The sequence below is a fragment of the Rhipicephalus microplus genome, chromosome 8 (genome assembly GCF_043290135.1).
Source record: "Rhipicephalus microplus isolate Deutch F79 chromosome 8, USDA_Rmic, whole genome shotgun sequence".
Taxonomy (NCBI): Eukaryota; Metazoa; Arthropoda; class Arachnida; order Ixodida; family Ixodidae; genus Rhipicephalus; species Rhipicephalus microplus.
In genome coordinates, this window is record NC_134707.1 from 82515561 (window position 1) to 82533931 (window position 18371).

The 18371-nt window shown below is 48.2% G+C and overlaps 1 protein-coding gene across 1 annotated transcript in view; it reads left to right on the forward strand.

Moving 5' to 3' along the window:
* The window catches only part of LOC142769202 (uncharacterized), a 35841-nt gene that overhangs the window by 14446 nt on the left and 3024 nt on the right, over positions 1–18371 (forward strand). Inside the window, exon 6 of the mRNA XM_075872225.1 lies at positions 9504–9569. Coding sequence (XP_075728340.1) covers positions 9504–9569 — 66 coding nt within the window. The remainder of the gene's footprint in view (positions 1–9503; positions 9570–18371) is intronic.

Here is an 18371-nt window from a genome sequence, read left to right on the forward strand (position 1 = left end):
ACGTTTTCGGCAAAAAGTATCGAATCAATATTTATGAAACTCTGTATGCGCGAAATACAACAAGAAACGATTGGAACTAAAACAAGTGCTGATTTAATAAAAAATGAAAATCTAAAAAAATACACAATATGAACCTTCTGTTGCTTTGTACACGGAGTAATTATATTTTTCACGAAAACTTCACAAAAATTGTAACATATTTTAGTTCAGGTGCAACCTATGAGTCGCCACAATAACACGGCTGAATATAATTTTACTGTTTTTCTGTGGCTGCGGAGGAAAACTACATTGAACAAGTAAACCTACTTAAAAATTTGGAAGTGGGCCACAGGAAGAATATATAGGTAACCTAGGCATAAAAAGTGGTTTCACTTTATACCTAGCGGCATATATTTTGTTAGCACGTAAAATTTTACGAGAACACATGCAGACGTCTCTCAAATATGAGGCTAAAACTGACATATACTATTTGCTCTACCATACCCCTTTAATGCACTCCCGCTTACAGCCACCGCACCGCGTGGCGGAATCCACGCGCAATAATCATGCTCGCTCTCCCTCCATTCATCATTTGCTGACGTACATTCCGCCACTCTCCTTCACGCGTTGGTATATAGGCATCGTAAGTCTAGTCGCTACAGCTTAGTGACTCGGACATGATGACTAGTAACATGAGTCCGAGAGCGAACAGCGGCACATGACTACAGCAACTGCAGTCAACAGTGGGAAACGAGAATCAAGTCCTCACCGTAGACATGAAAGCAATTTCCAACATGCTGGTGCGGCTGGGTCCATTTTGGCCGAAGAGCCCAGTGGTATGGTTTACTAATGAAGAAGCGCAGTTATACTTGTACCGCGCCACTTAACAACGTTTGAAGTTTGCATGTCGTCTGGGCGCTTCCATCGGAAGCGGTGGATGAGGTCAACGACGTTTTAAGCGTGACGCGTTCATCTGAGCCATACGAACATCTTAAAGGCAATATTTTGACGTACAAAACGGTTTCAAAACGCAGCCACCTGCAGCAACTCCTCCACTCCATTGCTCTATTGAATGCACCGGCATCTAGGTGACGGTACGCAGGACTGCTAAGGTCGGCTGCTTCGCGCGTTTTTTTTTTTACAACTCCCACCCAAAAACTTTGTTCCTGTCTTGGCTGCTGCTGGCGAGTTGCAATTAGAGAAGTTAGCGAAGCTCGCCAACCGTCTATACGATTACTCCCCCGCTGGCCCCACTGTTGTGTCAGTGACCACCAAGGCACCCGAAACCGAAGCGCGGTACTCTCTACTCGAAGAGAAAGTGAACCAACTCACTGGCTTCATCACTGTGATCCGGACTCCGACACCTCGCCCTTCCCACGGCAATCGTGGTGGCTAGTGCTGGGGCTGCACTCGCTTTGGGCCTCAGTGCTATTAAATACCGGGAACCTTGCTACTGGCAAGAAAACACAAATGCGAGTCTTTAATGGAGGTGAGTGACTCGTGGGACGCCACAGTGACACCTAGCCGTCGGTTCTAGCCATCACGCAGAATAACAGGACGTTGTTTCCTGGTCCACATTGGTGCCAAGGTGAGCGTTATTCCAGCCTCGCGTCTCTATCGGCAACATACGGAGAAGATTACAAGCTGAGAACAGTTTCACAATCGCCATTTTTGAAAAGTGCTTCCTAACCATCGACTCGAAATTGCGCTGCGTATTTCATTGGATCTTCATTTTCGTGGATGTAGGCTTCACCATACTTGAAGCGGACTTTTTTGCGTACTTCGGCCTGAAAGTGGACATCCGCTCGTATTGCTTTGCGGACTGTGCTACCAGTTGTACTTGCAGGGAATCTTAGCACTTGTGTTGGCCCCTGTGCTCATGGCTCCCAACTATGAATTATGTTTGTTTGCATCAGTTTATCTGATTACCCAGAACTGACAAATATCAACAATTTAAAACAACCGGTCAACACAATGTCACGCACCACATTGCAACTACTAGACCTCCAGTATTCAGCAAGCCACGACATCTTGCTGGTGACTGCCTTGCTACAGCACACAGGGAGATTGAGTATACGCTGAAACCAAGCATTATTCGCCCATCGTCAAGAAGCTGGTCATCCATTCTGCACATGGTACTGAATCCGCGATCCCGGTCAGTGGTGCAATTGTGGAGGCTATCGTGCATTAAACGGCTATAATATCCGCATTGTCATATTCATGATTTCGCGGCCACACTAGCTGGAACGTCGGTGTTCACTGAGGGTTATCTGGTCAAAGCCTACCGTCACATTCATGTAGAGTCATCGGGTATGCTAAAGGCTGCCATAGCAATACCTTTTGGTCTTTTCCAGTACGTCCGCACGCCTTTCGAGATGAAGAACGCTACCGATGCATTCCAACGATTCATCAATGACGCCACTCGCAGCTTACACTTCATCGTCACCTACCTCGATGACATCATTGTGGCTAGTTTTTCACCTGAAGAGCACGTCGTTCATCTGTGATTGGTTTTCTCAAGAGTGGCTTGACCCTTAGCACAGTGAAGTGTGTTCTTGGTGTCGGCAGCATCGAATTTGTCGGCAGCATTGGCAGCATCGAAATCAAAGGCAGCTACCTCTTTAGTTCAAGGCGTGCACAATTTTCCTTGCCCAACGTGACTTCACAAACTATGCGAGTACCTCGGAATGCTGAACTTTCATAGCCACTCCCTACCCCGTGGGACCCGGATTCTTTAGCCACTCACCGATATGCTTAAGTCAACCAAAGCACCGCCAGCTCCTCTGAAGTGCACAAATATAGCTGACACAGTGCTTGAGAAGGCTAAAAGTGCTGTTATTGACGTGATTTTTCTCGTGCATGTGCTGCTCAACGCACCGAAGCGGCCAATCATCGACGCTTTCTCGATCGCCATTGGTGCCATCCTAAAGCAATTCCAGCAAGACTCGTGGTGTCCGTTAGATTTATTTTCCAAAAACGAAAGCCTGCCTAAACTTGTTACAGCACGTTCGACTGTGAACTTCTCACCATCTACTTCGGAATCTGTGAATTCCACCACCAACTGAAGGTACGGTGTTCCACGTACTAATTGATCACAAGCCTCTGACATTTTTTCAATGAAATACGGCAGTGCTTGCACGCCGCGTTCAATTTGCCATATTAGCTTCATTTCACGACTCACTGTCGATCTCAGGTTTACAGAAAACCCTGTCAATGCTGCTGCCGACGTTCTTCCGCAAATTCTGATGTTGTGTACTTCAAAGCAATTGTATACTCGCAACATTCCGACAGTGAACTGCGTGGCTTCCGTACGAGCACCAGTTATCTTTCACAGACTGATGCGCTGCTGCCATTCTCCTCGGGTACAATTGCGTGCGATGTATCTTCCAGCCACAACCGCCCATTTGTGCCTTCTTCATATTGACGTCAAAGTTTCTCAAAGCTTCTCAAAGCAAGTCACCCAGGCATGCGCGCCACACAACGTGTTACCCCTCATTTTGTGTGTCCTGAAATCAACGAAGGACGTCCAGAATTGGACTAGTGAGTGCTTGCATTTCCAGCATGCAAAGAGGTCGCGACACACCTGATCACCGCTTCAGCAATTGCGCTCACCACATTGACGATTCGACCATATTCGCATCGCCTTCGTCAGCCCGCTTCTCTCATCGTGACGAACGAGCTACATCCTCACTTGCGACCACTACACACGCTGGCCAAAGGCGTTCCCGCTACACAACATCACGGCATCATACGTGACATCAGCTTTCCTTGCGGATAAATCTCTCGCCTCATGTGCCCCACTGCTGCAACGATGGACCACGGCTGCAAAAATTTGAGTCGGAGTTGTTGTGAACACGGACACATACTATCAGCGTAATTCACATTCATAAAACTTCATACACCCTTCCACAAAAGAATCGACCGAACAACTTCACCGACAGTTGCGACATCAACTCATTGCTCGTGAGGCTAGAACTTATTGGGCTGATGATCTTCCCTCGTGCTGCTCGGAATTCGCTTAGTGATTCAAGAAAACCTCGGATGCATAGCAACCGAAATGATGTACGGCAACCCCCTCCGCCAACCTATGAAATTTCTCGCTTCTACTACAACCGACATGTCACGGCCTGAGTATACGTGAACATTTAGGACTTATGTCGACGCCAGGGCCCTACGCCTGCCCGACTATGTTCCACTTATGATTGCTTTGTAAGCAAAGACCTTTCTTCATCAAATCATGTCTTGTGCGACGAGAATACACCAGGCCTTCACTTACGCCTCCGTACGAAGGCCCATTCAAGGTGCCCGGCCGTTTCTATGAAGTCGAGCCCTAGTTCTAGGAAGTGGAGCTGCGACAAACATGCTGCTGATTGAGGGTGGTGGAGTCACTTTAGGCTGGTTAATCTCTGTAGTGCAGCAGTATATGCATTTCAAGATGTGTCTATCAGCCTTCGACAACAATTTTAGCTTGACCTGAGCCAAGTGCTGGACCTCGATCACTTCCGAGTGAGTTGCGCATGCACATTTGTTGGAGCCTCTGGGTGCTTGCGTGGAGAGGGAGGCCAAGAACGCGTTCTATGCTTTTGCTCATCAGCCTGCCGATTTTCGCCTCTTCAATTTTGGGTCAGCTCCATGTCGATGCAACATAACTATTGTGCCTCATGAAAAATGCATGATAGAGTGGAAGGAGATTGCTCTCGCTAAGCCCACCTTTGAGGTTCAAGAGCCTGAGTATGAGCCTAAGCAAGTCCTCCGCATTAGAGGGGAAGTCCATGAGTTGCTACACTTACACTCCACGTTCAGTACTACAACCGTGATAGCGTCCAACATGGATATTGAATGTCCATCTCTTGTGTATAAAGGTAGCGGAATCATCTCTAAGTGTGTCTGGTTCATGAGCCGTTTACAGGTGGTTCTATACAGTAACAGCTTGGACTTCGCCGATGATGCTCAGGACCGAACCGACCAGAGAATTCTCTGCAGTGGCTAGTGCCAGTTCAAGTGGCTGCTCGAATGATGTGGGTGGCTCATTAGCTTCATGCACTAATGCATGCTTTATGTATGAGCGCTATTACATAATAACTTAGCGTTACTACATTCGAGTAATGGCGGGGCATGGCGCCTGGGCAAACACCTCTTGACAGAATTAATCTATCCCTAAAGATTCACATGTGCACACAGCACTGCACAGGGACTCTGCCTGCCTCAATGGTTTTCAGCGCACAAACAGACAAATTCATGAAGCAAGTGCCGGAACGCCATGAATAATTAGTGGGCAGTGTGAGAAGTATTGGCAATCTTTCATTAAGTGATCGCAAATGGGCCCTCTTAACAAGTACAGCTTTAACGGAACTTCCAGCTACGGTATCAAGTGCATAGAATATTCGTTACCGACGGCGATGTGCATGCAAATATCAGTCGGACTAAAGTTGATGATGTTGCATCACCAACCGCGCCATAGTGTGGCTACTTTTCTCGTAAGGGTATGAGTTGCTTTGCAGGTGGCATTCTTAAGTTGTGGCGGCAGAAATTGACGTGATTTCGGCTGTGCGTTGCATGAAAAACATCTCTGGGGTGCTATTCAGAATGGCCCGAGCTTGGCGAAACTCGGGATCTTTCTACGTTCTGGTGACAACCACTTTTGAATATAAGCACGAAAAAGTCAAATACACCCCTCAGTGCATTGCGTTTCGTTAGTTACGATGAAAGCCGGCATCGCCTCAAGCACGGTCGAATATATTGGGTGGTGTTTTCAAACCAGAGGCATCTTATTCCGTTCGTTTCTCGTTTCACAAAGTTCGTAAGTGCACCAATGGAATAAAGGTGTCAGAAACTTTTCCTCGTGACCAATTTTTAAAAGTACGGACTGTTTCAATTCATTTTAAGCATTAATTACCTGCCGAAAGTGTGCTTTGGAATAATCGGCACGATGGCCTCTGAGATCAGTTCTGCACGAGCGCCTTACAACATCTTGACGGCAGCTAAATTGAAGGCCAAAGTTTATCATCATGGTGGGCCTGTACATTCTAGCGCATCGCTTGGCCGGTGCGTGCCCTATTCATCGTCTGCTAGCCCTAGAGCACGGATGGCCGGATAATTAGCTATTTGATTGTGTGATATACTTGGCCAGTTAGGCAAGAACATGCTATGACCAAGCAAGTTAAGCCAAGTTGGGGTAACACCAAGGTATTTACGCCACATAATAAGACTATCATAATGAAACCATGTAAAGCTAGGACTGTGCCAACTAAAGCTTGCTAGTTACCATGCTAACCATGCTAATTACAACGTCGTTGATCATTAGCATGTTATGTATAACCATATTATTATGGCGCATCATCGACAGGAGCAAGCGTGACACTATGCGAAGATGACGAAGACGCCTGTGCATTGGACGCTTGCACGAGAGGCAACTCAACCATCCTGTTCTGCTGCCGATTCTGTGTGGGTGCTATAATATAAGCCTAGATCTCGCCACGTTACATTTGGTGGACGAGCTGGGTAACCGCCTCGCAACGAAACTTCGCAGCGGCCGTCGTTTGAAGCGTCATTCCGCAACAATGACGGAAAATACGGCATCTGTATCTGCTCCTGGTGTTCCTGCGGCTGGAGATGATGCGGTGACTACATCCCCTCCGGCGACCACAACCTTCGTGCTCGAACCTCCATGGAATCCTGGTATGCTTAGTGGTTCCAGCGATTCAGATGAAGTGGACGTTGAAAATTGGCTGGCAGAGTGCGAACGTGTGAGTATACTCCATACCGATGAGGCCCGACTCCTATGTTGACGAACCTGTTGTTCTATCTTGGGGAAACCGCCAAATAGTGGTGTGAGAAACATAAAGCAGAACTTCGGAGTTGGGCAATGTGCAGGGAGAAAATGTTAGACCTGTTTGGGAAGCCGATTGGAAGAACAATGACTGCGAACAAAATACTCGCGTCCCGGGCGCAGGCCCCGACTGAGTCGTACGTCTGGTATATAGAAGATATGGTAGCATTGTGTCGCAAAGTCAATGCCGAGATGCTGGAGGCTGACAAGGTCGGACATATTCCTAAGGGAATTGCGGAAGACGCATTCAACCTCCTCATCTGCAAAAATTATTCTACAGTGGACGCCATTATAAAGGAATGTCGGCGCTTTGAGCAAGCGAAGAGCCGGCAGATTAACAGCGTTTTTGTCCGCCTTCCGAATACGACTGCAACGCCGTCTTGCGAAGACCGCGCAAGAACACAGCCACCGCCTCTAGTTTCAATGGACCAGGTGACCCGAATTGTAAGGCGCGAAGTTGAAGCCATTGCCTCTGCTCCGGCTCACACCGCTGCAAGGGACACCACCCCACTCAGTGCTAACATGGTTCAAGCCATCGTTCACCAAGACCTCGCCAGCATAGGTATTCAGTCGGTGTGCGCTTTGCCCAGCCCGCAGCGAGCTCCATGGCGTCCACCCTCGTCCTATCACGAGCAGTAGTTTACGGCCTGATCTCGCGGCCCTGCTGCGTTGAGAACCACCGACAATCGACCACTTTGTTTTCATTGCCACCGTAGCGGTCATGTCACCCGTCACTGCAATTACCGCTGCTCCTCGCCATCTCGGACGTCATCTGAACCTCACTACCGACAGGACAGCACCCGCTTTGCATCTGCTGCGCAGCCTTCTTTGCCAAACAACTACAGAAGGTTCAATAGCCGATCTCTGTCACCGCATGGCCGTCAGTCGCGTTCGCCTCCAGGACGTCGCCAGTCGTCTCGCACAGGCCGTCGTCCCCATTCAACCCCACTCCTGCCTACCCGGTAAAGTTAACGGTGCAGTGTCCGGAGGTGACGCTGCATTTTCGACTCCCTCCAATAATCCTCGCTTGACGCTTCTGACGAGACAAAGTTTGTTTGACGTTGACGTTCATGGTGTGGCTATTTCTGCCCTTATAGAAACTGGAGCGCACATTTCTTCAATGAGGGCGAACCTTCGCCGACGCTTACATAACGTGCCACGCTTTCTCCTCTCGATAACGTGCCGTAACAATATTATTATACTTTATTAAAACGATTATTTGAATCGAGTTGATGAGAATTATACTTCAGTTAGCTCCATACTAATCATGACCATTCAGGTGGTGCGAAAATATTTAGTCATGTTAATTGAAACCTTATCAATCAAGACAACACGGTTTAGTGTTATGTTCATTAAGCCTAGCTAATTATTATAATCAAAACTAACGTAACACATCTTCTTGATCTGCTTTGAAGCAGACCAAGAAGAAGAGTTACGTTAATGATAAGCTTCTATATGGCTCGAGCATTGCACAAGTAGTGAAAGCTGGCCAAATTATTTTATATGCAAAGAAGATGCTGCTTGGCGTCCACCGCATCAAAACGTTCGATGGTTACACCAGCAACACGACAGTCAGAAGTGAACCTGGGCCTTCTCAGAATCAGCAAATGTATATTCTTGCATCCCGGCTGTGGCGGCTGCATTTCCGATAGAGGCGGAAATGTTGTAGGCCCGTGTGCTCAGATTTGGGTGCACGTTAAAGAACCGGAGCCCTCCACTACGGAGGCCCTCCGGAGCCCTCCACTACGGTGTCTCTCATAATAATATGGTGGTTTTGGGACGTTCAACCCCACATATCAAATGTATATTTGCGTTCACGCGTCAAATAGTTCAACAGACGCTGGCGGTGATGATCGGGTCCGCCCACCACGTGTGCTCTTGCCGAGAAGCAGTGCTCAGACCGCAATGCTAGCGAGTGGCACGATTCACCTATCAGCTTTATATCGCGTAGACTATGCACTCACGCACGCAAAAGTGAAACATCATCACGTGGCTACGATGTCTCACATTCGATTTGACCGCGTTCGCGACGCACCCACTCACAGCCGCGTTGCCGGCATGGTGTGAGCGCCTTTGGTGACAACATGTCCTTATATTTGATAGAGGCAAGACGGGCACCACGAGAGTGCTGCGTGTGTACTCTTTCTGACTGTGAGAGTGGAGAAGTTTAGGCTGTAGGTGGAACGAGAAAACCTGCTCGAAAGAGGAGAAACGACCGTAAATGCGCCTGCGAGAGGTGCGTGTTAAGTTGGCAAAAGGATAGTGCGGCCATAACGCTGACGTCACTGCACTGTTCAAATGTTCCCTGACTGGCAGCGCTGCAGCTATGTACGTACGCGTAAAGCCCCTATACTTCATGTAGGGGCTTTGCATTTAAGGGCTTTCGTATAGGAGCTTTCGTATAATGTATAGGGGCTTTAAGTATGCGGGGTTTCTAGTATAACCGCCACGAATGCTCCCTTATGTATTTGTGACGCCACGCACAGTCTTGTAGCCATTTATCAGCGCTGCTATTACGCGATCCGCACTGTTCTCACGCCGTGGCTACCGTAAAGTATGCTCGGAACAAAATCCTCTACCAGAGAAGCTCGGTCCATCCTGCATGGCATCAATGTTGCGCTGATCTTTTAGCACTAATTCGCACAGGCGGGACAAACGGGATATTTTTTAGTTATGTACTTTTTTTTGCCGGCAGAGTTCTGTCCTGTATACGAAGTTGAACCTAACCGAAAAATACGCATTCACTGCAAAGGCAGGGTTGGTAAGTATTATTTCTTCCAGCACACATTCATCGCTTATTTTGTTAAAGAGGAGTTGAATGCAAACACGGCCAAAATGCAAAAAAAAAGTGCTGAGATTTGTCTCGCATTTTTTTTGAAGACGAACATTTATATAGAAGATGTTTGTATGAAAAGATTAGTTAAAACTTGTGCCAATGAATAGTTCTTAGTGTACTTTATAATGGGAAGCTACTCTTATTGCAATAAATATACGGGAATATTAAGTTTCCGGCCTCTAATAACTTCAGCGTCCCCCATGGCTCATACTGGTCTAGATCAGAAAGACAAACACCTTGGCAGAAAAGCCTAGGGGCCTGATTCCATTTTCGGCCTGATATTGAGCGTTAGGAAAAGGGAAAAGGTTGAAAATAAAGGAGAGGGAACGTGTTGTTAACTACGACGAAGAAGGTGGCGATGTAGCAAAACATTAAATCAATTTTTAGCTTCTTTTCGAGTTATGTCTCTTGAAGAAAATTGTTCAGCACTTTCAGCATATTGTACTGATGATGAGGTTGTGGCTCCTACAGAACTTTTTCAGAAACTTGCTGCTTCGTACATTTCATCAAGACGGTTGCCATCGAATTCATATACCGTTCTGTTTGAACTGTTTTGCTGTGGAGAGCTTGAGGTCCATATAGCCTCGGCTATTCCATATCAATAAGTTCTGCAGTGACAAAAAAAAAAACAGAGAGAGACAGAGAGAATAAACTTTATTGAAGAATTAAAATTACGTGACTAATCCCGGGTGGAGCCCTCTTGTAGAGCCCCACTGGCCACAGCGGCTCGCCGGGCCTGGTCTAGGGTCACCAGTTGGCTTCCCAGTGCCAGCTCGGAAAGCCGTGCCTCCCAAGACCACGTTGTGAGTGTTTGTAGTGAGCGCACCAACCTAGATACTGCATTGGCTGGCCGCTCGGTACATTGGTAGGTTATGTGTGTAAGTGTGGCTGTGTGGTTACTACAACATGGGCATACGATACCCCTGTTGTGTATATCTGTGGAAAAATTGCGTGTAGTTTTGATATGTGGGGGTATGTGTTCGTTTGGAGGCGGCGCCAATCCCGGGCTTGTTGGCTGCTTAAGTTCGGATGTGGAGGGGCGTACGTGCGTCTTGTAAGGCGTTGGTTTTCCAATATCTGCCTGCTTGTTACACTTTGCTCTTCATGATGCCCTGTGAGGTGTCCTGAGGAGAGTCCTGCGTCTCGGCCAGTAAGTCCGCGAGCTACGCAGTTTGCCTCCTCGTTCCCCCCCAGGCCGTCATGCCCTGGGCACCAAGTGACGCCATGTGCCTCCATCAACATGGACCCAAAAATATCAGTGACGCACCTTGGAAGTGTGCCTCTAAGGTATAAGCGACATGCAGCTTGTGAGTCTGTTAAAATATACGCTGAGAGCCCCCTTCTTTCGGCTTCTCTGATTGCCAAGGCTATGGCTGCTGCCTCTGCGGTGGCACTTGATCTGGTGCGTAGGGACGCGCAGGCCACGACTTTGCTTTGATTAGTCACTGCCGATGCATATGCTTGTTTTCTGGAGCCTTGTGGTGGCGCGGGATAAAGACTGACGTCGGTAAAGTAAGCGTCTGGATCGCTACTTCTCTGCAGGAGTTTTCGTGCTCGCGCTTGACGGCGATTTTTGTTGTAGAGCGGGTGCATGTTTTTTGGAACTGGTTCCACGATTATTTGATCACGTATTTGCTTGGGTACAATGACTGTCTCATCGCCACAATATTGAGGGGTGAGAGGGTATCCCAGCCTCTGTAGCAGTGTTCTTCCCTGGAGCGTAGTGGTGAGTCGTTCTCGCTGTGCGATTAGCGTGGCGGCGGCCAATTCTTCATACGTATTATGAATGCCGAGTCCCATGAGTTTTTCTGTGCTTGTGCTGTTCGAAAGTCGCAATGCTGCTTTGTACGCAATTCTGATGAGTCTGTCAATCTGCTCTATTTCGGGCTTGTGTGTTGATTGAAAGGGAAGAGCGAACGTGACTCGGCTGAGAACGAAGGCATGTACAAGGCGTACCGTGTCGGCCTCTGTCATCCCATCATTACTTCGCGCAATTCTAGCTATAAGGGATGCAATACTCTTTACGGTGTGTTTGAGTTTGCCTATTGCAGTCTTTACGCTGTTGTTTTCTTGCACGTGCATGCCTAATATTCGAGCTACTGGGGTCCTGTTGATGATCTGTCCGGCAATTTCTAGCTGCAGCGCGGGTGCATGGTTGGACCGAGTGCGTGGGGGTCTTATTTGCAAATATTCCGATTTGCTAGGTGCGCACGACATGCCTGCAGCAGTGAGGTAGCCTTGAATCATGTCTATAGCGGTTTGCAGTACATCTTGTCGTTCTCCATAGGAGCCCTTTGTTGCCCATAGCGTAATATCGTCCGCGTAAAAGGCACAGCCCAGGTTTGGTACAGTCTCCAGCTGGAGGACTAGTTTCCGGAGGCCGATATTGAATAAAAATGGAGACAAGATGGAGCCCTGAGGTGTGCCTTTCAGTGGGAGGTCGTATGGTGATGATTTGGTACCAGCTATGCCAATCTGCGCCTTGCGATTTCCAAGAAAATCAGAGGCATAGTTGAAATCGTTGTCCGCATCCTATGGCTGCAAGACCGTCTAGTATGGTAGAGTGCGCGTTATTATCAAATGCTTTTTCGATGTCGAGTGCAACAAGTAGATTGTTGAGACTACCTGGCGCTGGGTTAAGCACTTCCTCTTTGAGCAGTAAGAAGATATCCTGGGTAGACACTCCTCGCCTAAATCCGTACATAGATGTTGGTAGAAGCCCCCGTTCTTCTGTGCATTGGTCAAGGCGAGTGAGTATAACTTTTTCGAAGAGCTTGCCAATGCATGACGTTAAAGAAATTGGTCGTAGCTGATCAAGGCTTCGCCGTTTGCCTGGTTTAGGTATGAGTACAACCTGTGCCAGTGTCCATTCTGCAGGTATCTTTCCACTCGGTGTCCAGACTTCCTGATTAAAGTGGTCTGTGATGGCTTGTAATGCTTCATCGCTGAGGTTCCGTACCATGGCATTTGTAATACCATCCAATCCGGGCGCTGTATTTCTTTTGAAGCTTTGAGCCGCTGCATAAACCTCCGCAAAGGTTATGGGGGCGTCGAGCTCAGTGTTGGGTTCTCCATTGTATTCTTGACTGGGTGTTGGGCTAACGTTTCGCTTGCGTTCTCCTGTGTAGCGTTGTTTCAGCTCTTCTAATAACTGATCCGGATCACCTTGAAATTCCCCAGCTAGCCGTTGAAGGGTAGCGTTTGTTTCGGTTCTTGTTGCAGAGGGATCCAAAAGACTCCGTAGGATGTTCCACGTCTTTTTCGTGCTTAATGTGCCTTTTAAGGAATCGCAGAAGGTGCGCCAGTTGTTGTTGTAAAGTTCCTTTGAGTATGCGTTTACTTCCTCCGTGATTTCCGGGGGCTGCGAGCGCTCGATGGTGACGGACGCAGTCCACATCGCCTCCGTAGATTTTCTGCTATTTCTGCGGACATCTAGCCTGGTACCCCTGAAAGTTGGGTTTATCGTCACCGCCAAGTTCTCCGCTTCGCCTAGACAACACCTTCGTCCAGGTGGGCCCAGTTTTGACAACTTGAGGGACATCCTTCACTCCCGGCTACAACACCGCCATCGCCGGGCTCCGGGGAGTCTGAGGTTCTTATTTAGCTTTTGTCGGCGCCACCGTTTCGTGAGGCCTCGACGAGCTTCCCAAAGATGTGTCAAGTGGGTGTCAATGGCAGGTGCGTCGGTAGTTGTTTGATATATCTTGGTGTTCTTGTCATAGAGACCCTTAATGTACGGTGTCCATTGGGCTATAGTTGTTGGCTTGGGCCCGTCTACTTCCTGTTGCTCTCTATATTTAGTCCAGTTAGTCAGTCTGGCTTTTCCGAGGGGGCGTCGCAGTCGAGCTGTTTCATATGTTATTTGCACAATATTGTGATCGCTGCCCAGATTGTCGTCCAGCACACTCCAGCGCATGGTCGCGGCATTGTTGGTTACGGTAAGGTCGGGAGTGGTGTCCCTGTTGACACTGTTTTCTATACGAGCCGGTATGCCCGGTGTCGTGAGGAGTGTGTAGTCGTAGCGCTGTATCGCTTCTAAAAGTCGCGTACCTTTGGGTCTGTCTGCGCTATAACCCCATGTGGCGTGCCAAGCGTTGAAGTCCCCAGTGATGATCAAGCGGTCGCGTGGTTGAAGCTTGTTGTTCAAATAGTGGAAGATATTGCTGAATTCTGCTTTTCTGTCTTGTGGGGGACTGTATATGTTACATATAACCTGCCTCGGGCGTCCTTTCTTCGCTGGCCAGAGCGTTACGATAAGGTGTTGCGTCTCTTCGTTCGGTGCCGTTATGCATGTAGCTGCCAATTCTTTCCGGACGAGTGTCGCAATCTTAGGTGTATTTGGATCCATGTACAGTTTGTAGCCAGACACTGTTTTAGGCCGGCCTGGCTCCCACCTCTTGCAAGCAGATTACGTCAGGAGGAACCAGCGCCGCCTTTATGTATAGAGTGAGTGTAGCGTGCTTGTTGTGCAGGGAACGACAGTTCCAGGACCATATAGTGAGATTATCGTTTGCTATGCGTCGGTTAATTGCCATGATGCGAGGAGGTGGGTGTGCTTTCAGCGTCCGAGGTAAGCATGCTTTTGGCGTCGAACTCCTGGGACCGCGGTTGGCTCTGCTTACGTCGACGCTTCGTTTCTTTGTCGAGGCTTTCATGAACGTATCGCTTCAGGTCATGAAATTCGACAAAGAACTGTTTCATTTGGGCTTCTGTTTGCTGCAGTATGTGCTGTTGCATTAGCTGCAGTTGTTGTTGTAAAGTGAGGTTTGTCGCTGTTTGTTCTGTTCCTATATTGGCTACAGGATCTCGTGGTGGTGTCGATTGCGGTGGGATGTGCCCATTGTCCCGTAGCTTTTCGCTTGGGTGGCTAGTTAGATTTTGAGAGGCCTGGACTGTAGTTTTCGGGGTGGCTCCCATTAATTGGGCCAGCTGTTTTTCGAGCCACATTATTTTGTTCTCGTATTTGTCAAGGCGTTGCTTAAGCTGTTTGTTTTCAGCGATTACTGCTTGATAGTGTACGTTTTGTGTGATGGCGGGAGTACATGCAGACTTGGGAGCCACGGCTTCCGCCCAGCTTACCGGAAGTGATGATGCCTGTTGGGTGCACCCTTGATCCCCGCCGTTGCCTTTGGCTCCCCCTCCTGGAGGACTGCGGTGGAGGTTGTGCTGAGCCGGTGCTGGCGCGTGCTTCTTGGATGGCGAGTGCGGCTTTCTGCCCGGGGACCGTGAATGCGACCGGGAACTGTGCTTGTCATCAGCTGACTTGTAGGCGTTTTCTTCCTCTTCGGAGGAGAACCAGCGGAGATTCTTGGTCCTCGGTGGGTCGTTGCTAGTGCCCTGTTGAAGCTTATCACTGTGGCCTGCTTGTACTTGCGGCTGTTTAGGCTTCGGCGGCTTAAGTCTTTTTTTGCAAGTTGGATCTCCTGTGGGGTAAGCCTCCCCGCACGAGGCACAACTAATAGAACACGGATGTCCATCCGTTGGATTAGTCAGTCCGCACAGCTGGCAAATGGGGTGATCCGGATGCGGGCAAACGTCCGCGCGGTGTCCTTTTTCTCGGCAGACCTTGCAGACTTGAATCGTAGGTCGGAAGGGGTAGCAGAGGAGTTCGCCCCCGTAATAGTAGACGGTACGAGGTAGCGTTGGACCGAAAAATGTAATGGCTGCGCTTTTCGTTGTGCCTATCATTCTGGCAGTGATGATCTCCACACCGTGCGTTCTGACACGTAGGTGCGCCATGAGAGTTTCGGTTGAGGTGTTCATCGGTACGCCGTGAATCACCCCTCTCAGAGTATCGTCTCCATTTGCGGCGTAGGCACGGACAGCGTGAGCCCTGCCGTTAAGCACAAGGGCGTGTATCAGACGCACTTTGTCCGCCACTTCCTAATATTTGGTCGACAGAATCGCTATGTTTGACCCAGGGTTGATTCTAAGGATGAAATGGTCATCTCTGATGCCAGCTTGGCATGCCTCGATGATTGCTTGCGCAAGCGTAGGAGTCAGAATGTTTCTCAGCGGGAGGCCCTGGTTTGGACGAATGACGATCTTGTAATCGTCCTTCGGCAACGGCGGTAGCTTTGGCAATTTCTTGAATGTTGGCGTGCCTGTCTTAACTTGGTCCTGGAGCCCTGCGCTGCCGCGCCTCCGCTCCAGTGCCTCTTGCTTGCGTTTTTTGGTGGAATTCGCTGCCTGCCGGCTAGCGTCCTCTTCTGCATGCGATGGAGTGCCGTTAGCGTCTCGGCTCACCGTATCGTGGTCGCCCTGGAGTTGATTCATTTGGTCGTCTGCTGTACCATCCTGGTCTAGGAGGTGGTATTGTTGGTCGGTCGCCGCGTTGAGAGCCATAGCTGGATGAAGCTCCGACGTGGGCGTCCCCAGCGTCGGTGCAGCTGCCGGCGGCTCCCCAGGTCAGCGTTTGGTGAGCGTCCTAGGGGTGACGAGCTTTCTGAAGTCCTTTGGCCCCTCCAAGTGGCAAGAAATCCTCTTGAGTGGTGCCCAGGCGTTCCTCGGAACTTCTTGAAGCTGATAGTAACGTTTTCGAGTGGTTGCAGACGGAAAACACCACTAAAAAATCATGAGAATCCAGAGCGCGAAGCGAGCGCGTCTGCACTACTTCGAGCCCCCTGGCGGTCTCAAAAAAAAACAACAACAGATGAATACGGCACGGTACTCAAAAAATGATCAAACGAAAAACATAATAGCACACTGAAAACATTTGAAACATTATGCGTTTATACACCTTGATTGCAGTAGTTCACACAGTCATGAAATGTTCACAGGTGCACCTTTCTTTTTTACTGTAAGTATAGGGACTAACACATAATTTCATACATGTCAACCCCTGGCTGTCTGTCACAGGCGCTTATCCCTTCGTGCGATAAATCTTAGGAAGGGGTACAAGATATGTCGGCTGCCATGTAGCGCATGTAGGAGCTTTCGCTACATGCGTTTGACATCTTTTCCTCAGCCTACAACCCAGCTCAGTGTTCTTGCGTACGTCCCCCTAAAGAAGTTTGGCGTGCTATTGTAATGCCATCAAGCATAGGCAGCATGTTTTTGTCTCTCCAGTGATGTACATAGTTTAAGGTTCTTTGGAGTTTTTTTTTTGAAGTTCCGAGAATCGCTAGCTTTCTTATGCTGGATGAAGAATGGTGTGCATGTGGGCTAGTTTGTGGTTTTGCATGTAGAATGGTAGCAATTGAATTTAAACGAACGCGAAAAAGTCAGAAACACGAGTACAGTGTTAAAACTAACAACTGGCGTTTATTGAAAGTCTATTTTGAATATATAGACGTGCGGCAATCTATATATAAAAGCATATGGTAAATATTACATTGGCTAAACAAGAATAAAGAGAATAAAACGAGTTGTGCGCTTGTTACGAATGTATTAAAGTTTTGTTCGAGGTGACCCTGCTAATGAGGCTCTGATACATTCTGTACCATTCATTCTTATGATGAAGCAGTTTGGTTCGTCGTAAGAGCTACCTGTTCCTGCTTTTTAGTCGCAGATATCGTACAATGGTCATACATCCCAGTACGTCAGACTTTGTAAGAGTAGCGAAATGCACGTTCGGTACTGAAAAAATCTTTTTAAGGTGCGGTAACAGCAGACTGCATTCCAAGAGAAGGCAAGCGGGTTAGGGGGAGACAGAAGGTTAGGTGGGCAGATGAGATTAAGAAGTTTGCGGGTATAAATGGGCAGCAGCAAGCACAGGACCGGGTTAACTGGCGGAACATGGGAGAGGCCTTTGTCCTGCAGTGGACGTAGTCAGGCGGATGATGATGATGATGATAATGATGATGAACAGCAGACTACCATGCATATATGTTGTTGTCAACTGGTAATCAGGTAGACGAAGGGAGCAGTAAGCGTCTTCAAGGTAAAACTCTTTATTTAGCCAAACTTCTGACCACGAAAGGCAAACTAATTACAAGAAACAATGCACGCCGTGACGTTGGGGCACAAAGTGTCGGTTCTAAATAAACTGACCATCGCGAGGTTGGTTGCGCCATCTGTAATGCTTTAATGAATCACGCATGGAACTTTCATTGCTGGTCGCAAAAACTGTGAAAGAAGCTCAACAGTTCGCGCCCTCAGCGCAATCTTGACAAACCCATATACTACAATCGTGACCGTTCTGAAACACTGAGGCCTGATCTGCGCCAATCATTTCTATCGAAGCTTGTGTTCATTTAAACCAATCGCATGAAAATTACAAACCTGGCAATAGAGCAGAGACGTGCGAAAGGGTGTGTTTCCGCAACTCGAATGTTTGTCAAGCAATGTAGCAAATGTGCGCCCAAGTTTATCTGAAGCACATCTGTAGCAAATAAAGTGTGAATAAACACTGCATTGGATGCATCAAAATAAGTTCTTGGTGAGTAGTGATGGGTGTCCACTTTGGAGTCTTGAGCCCGTCGCATACATAAAAAACTCCAGTGAACATTTCTTTAAACTTCGAATAATATTTTTCAAGTAATAATAATCGCTTGGGTAATTTTCAAAATTTCTGCGACGAGGCTGTCCCATACTGTTAGCATGTAGATATTGAGATAACACAAAAGTTGTCTACTGAGATCTTTGAATGGTTTTCTCCGGACCAGACAAGGACACTCTTTTGATGCGGAGATAAGTAGGAATATGGTCGTTTCCGTGTGTCTCAGTATCAGAAAACCACTTCAGACATCGCGCGTACGATTTGGAAACTTGAGCAGAATTCAGGGA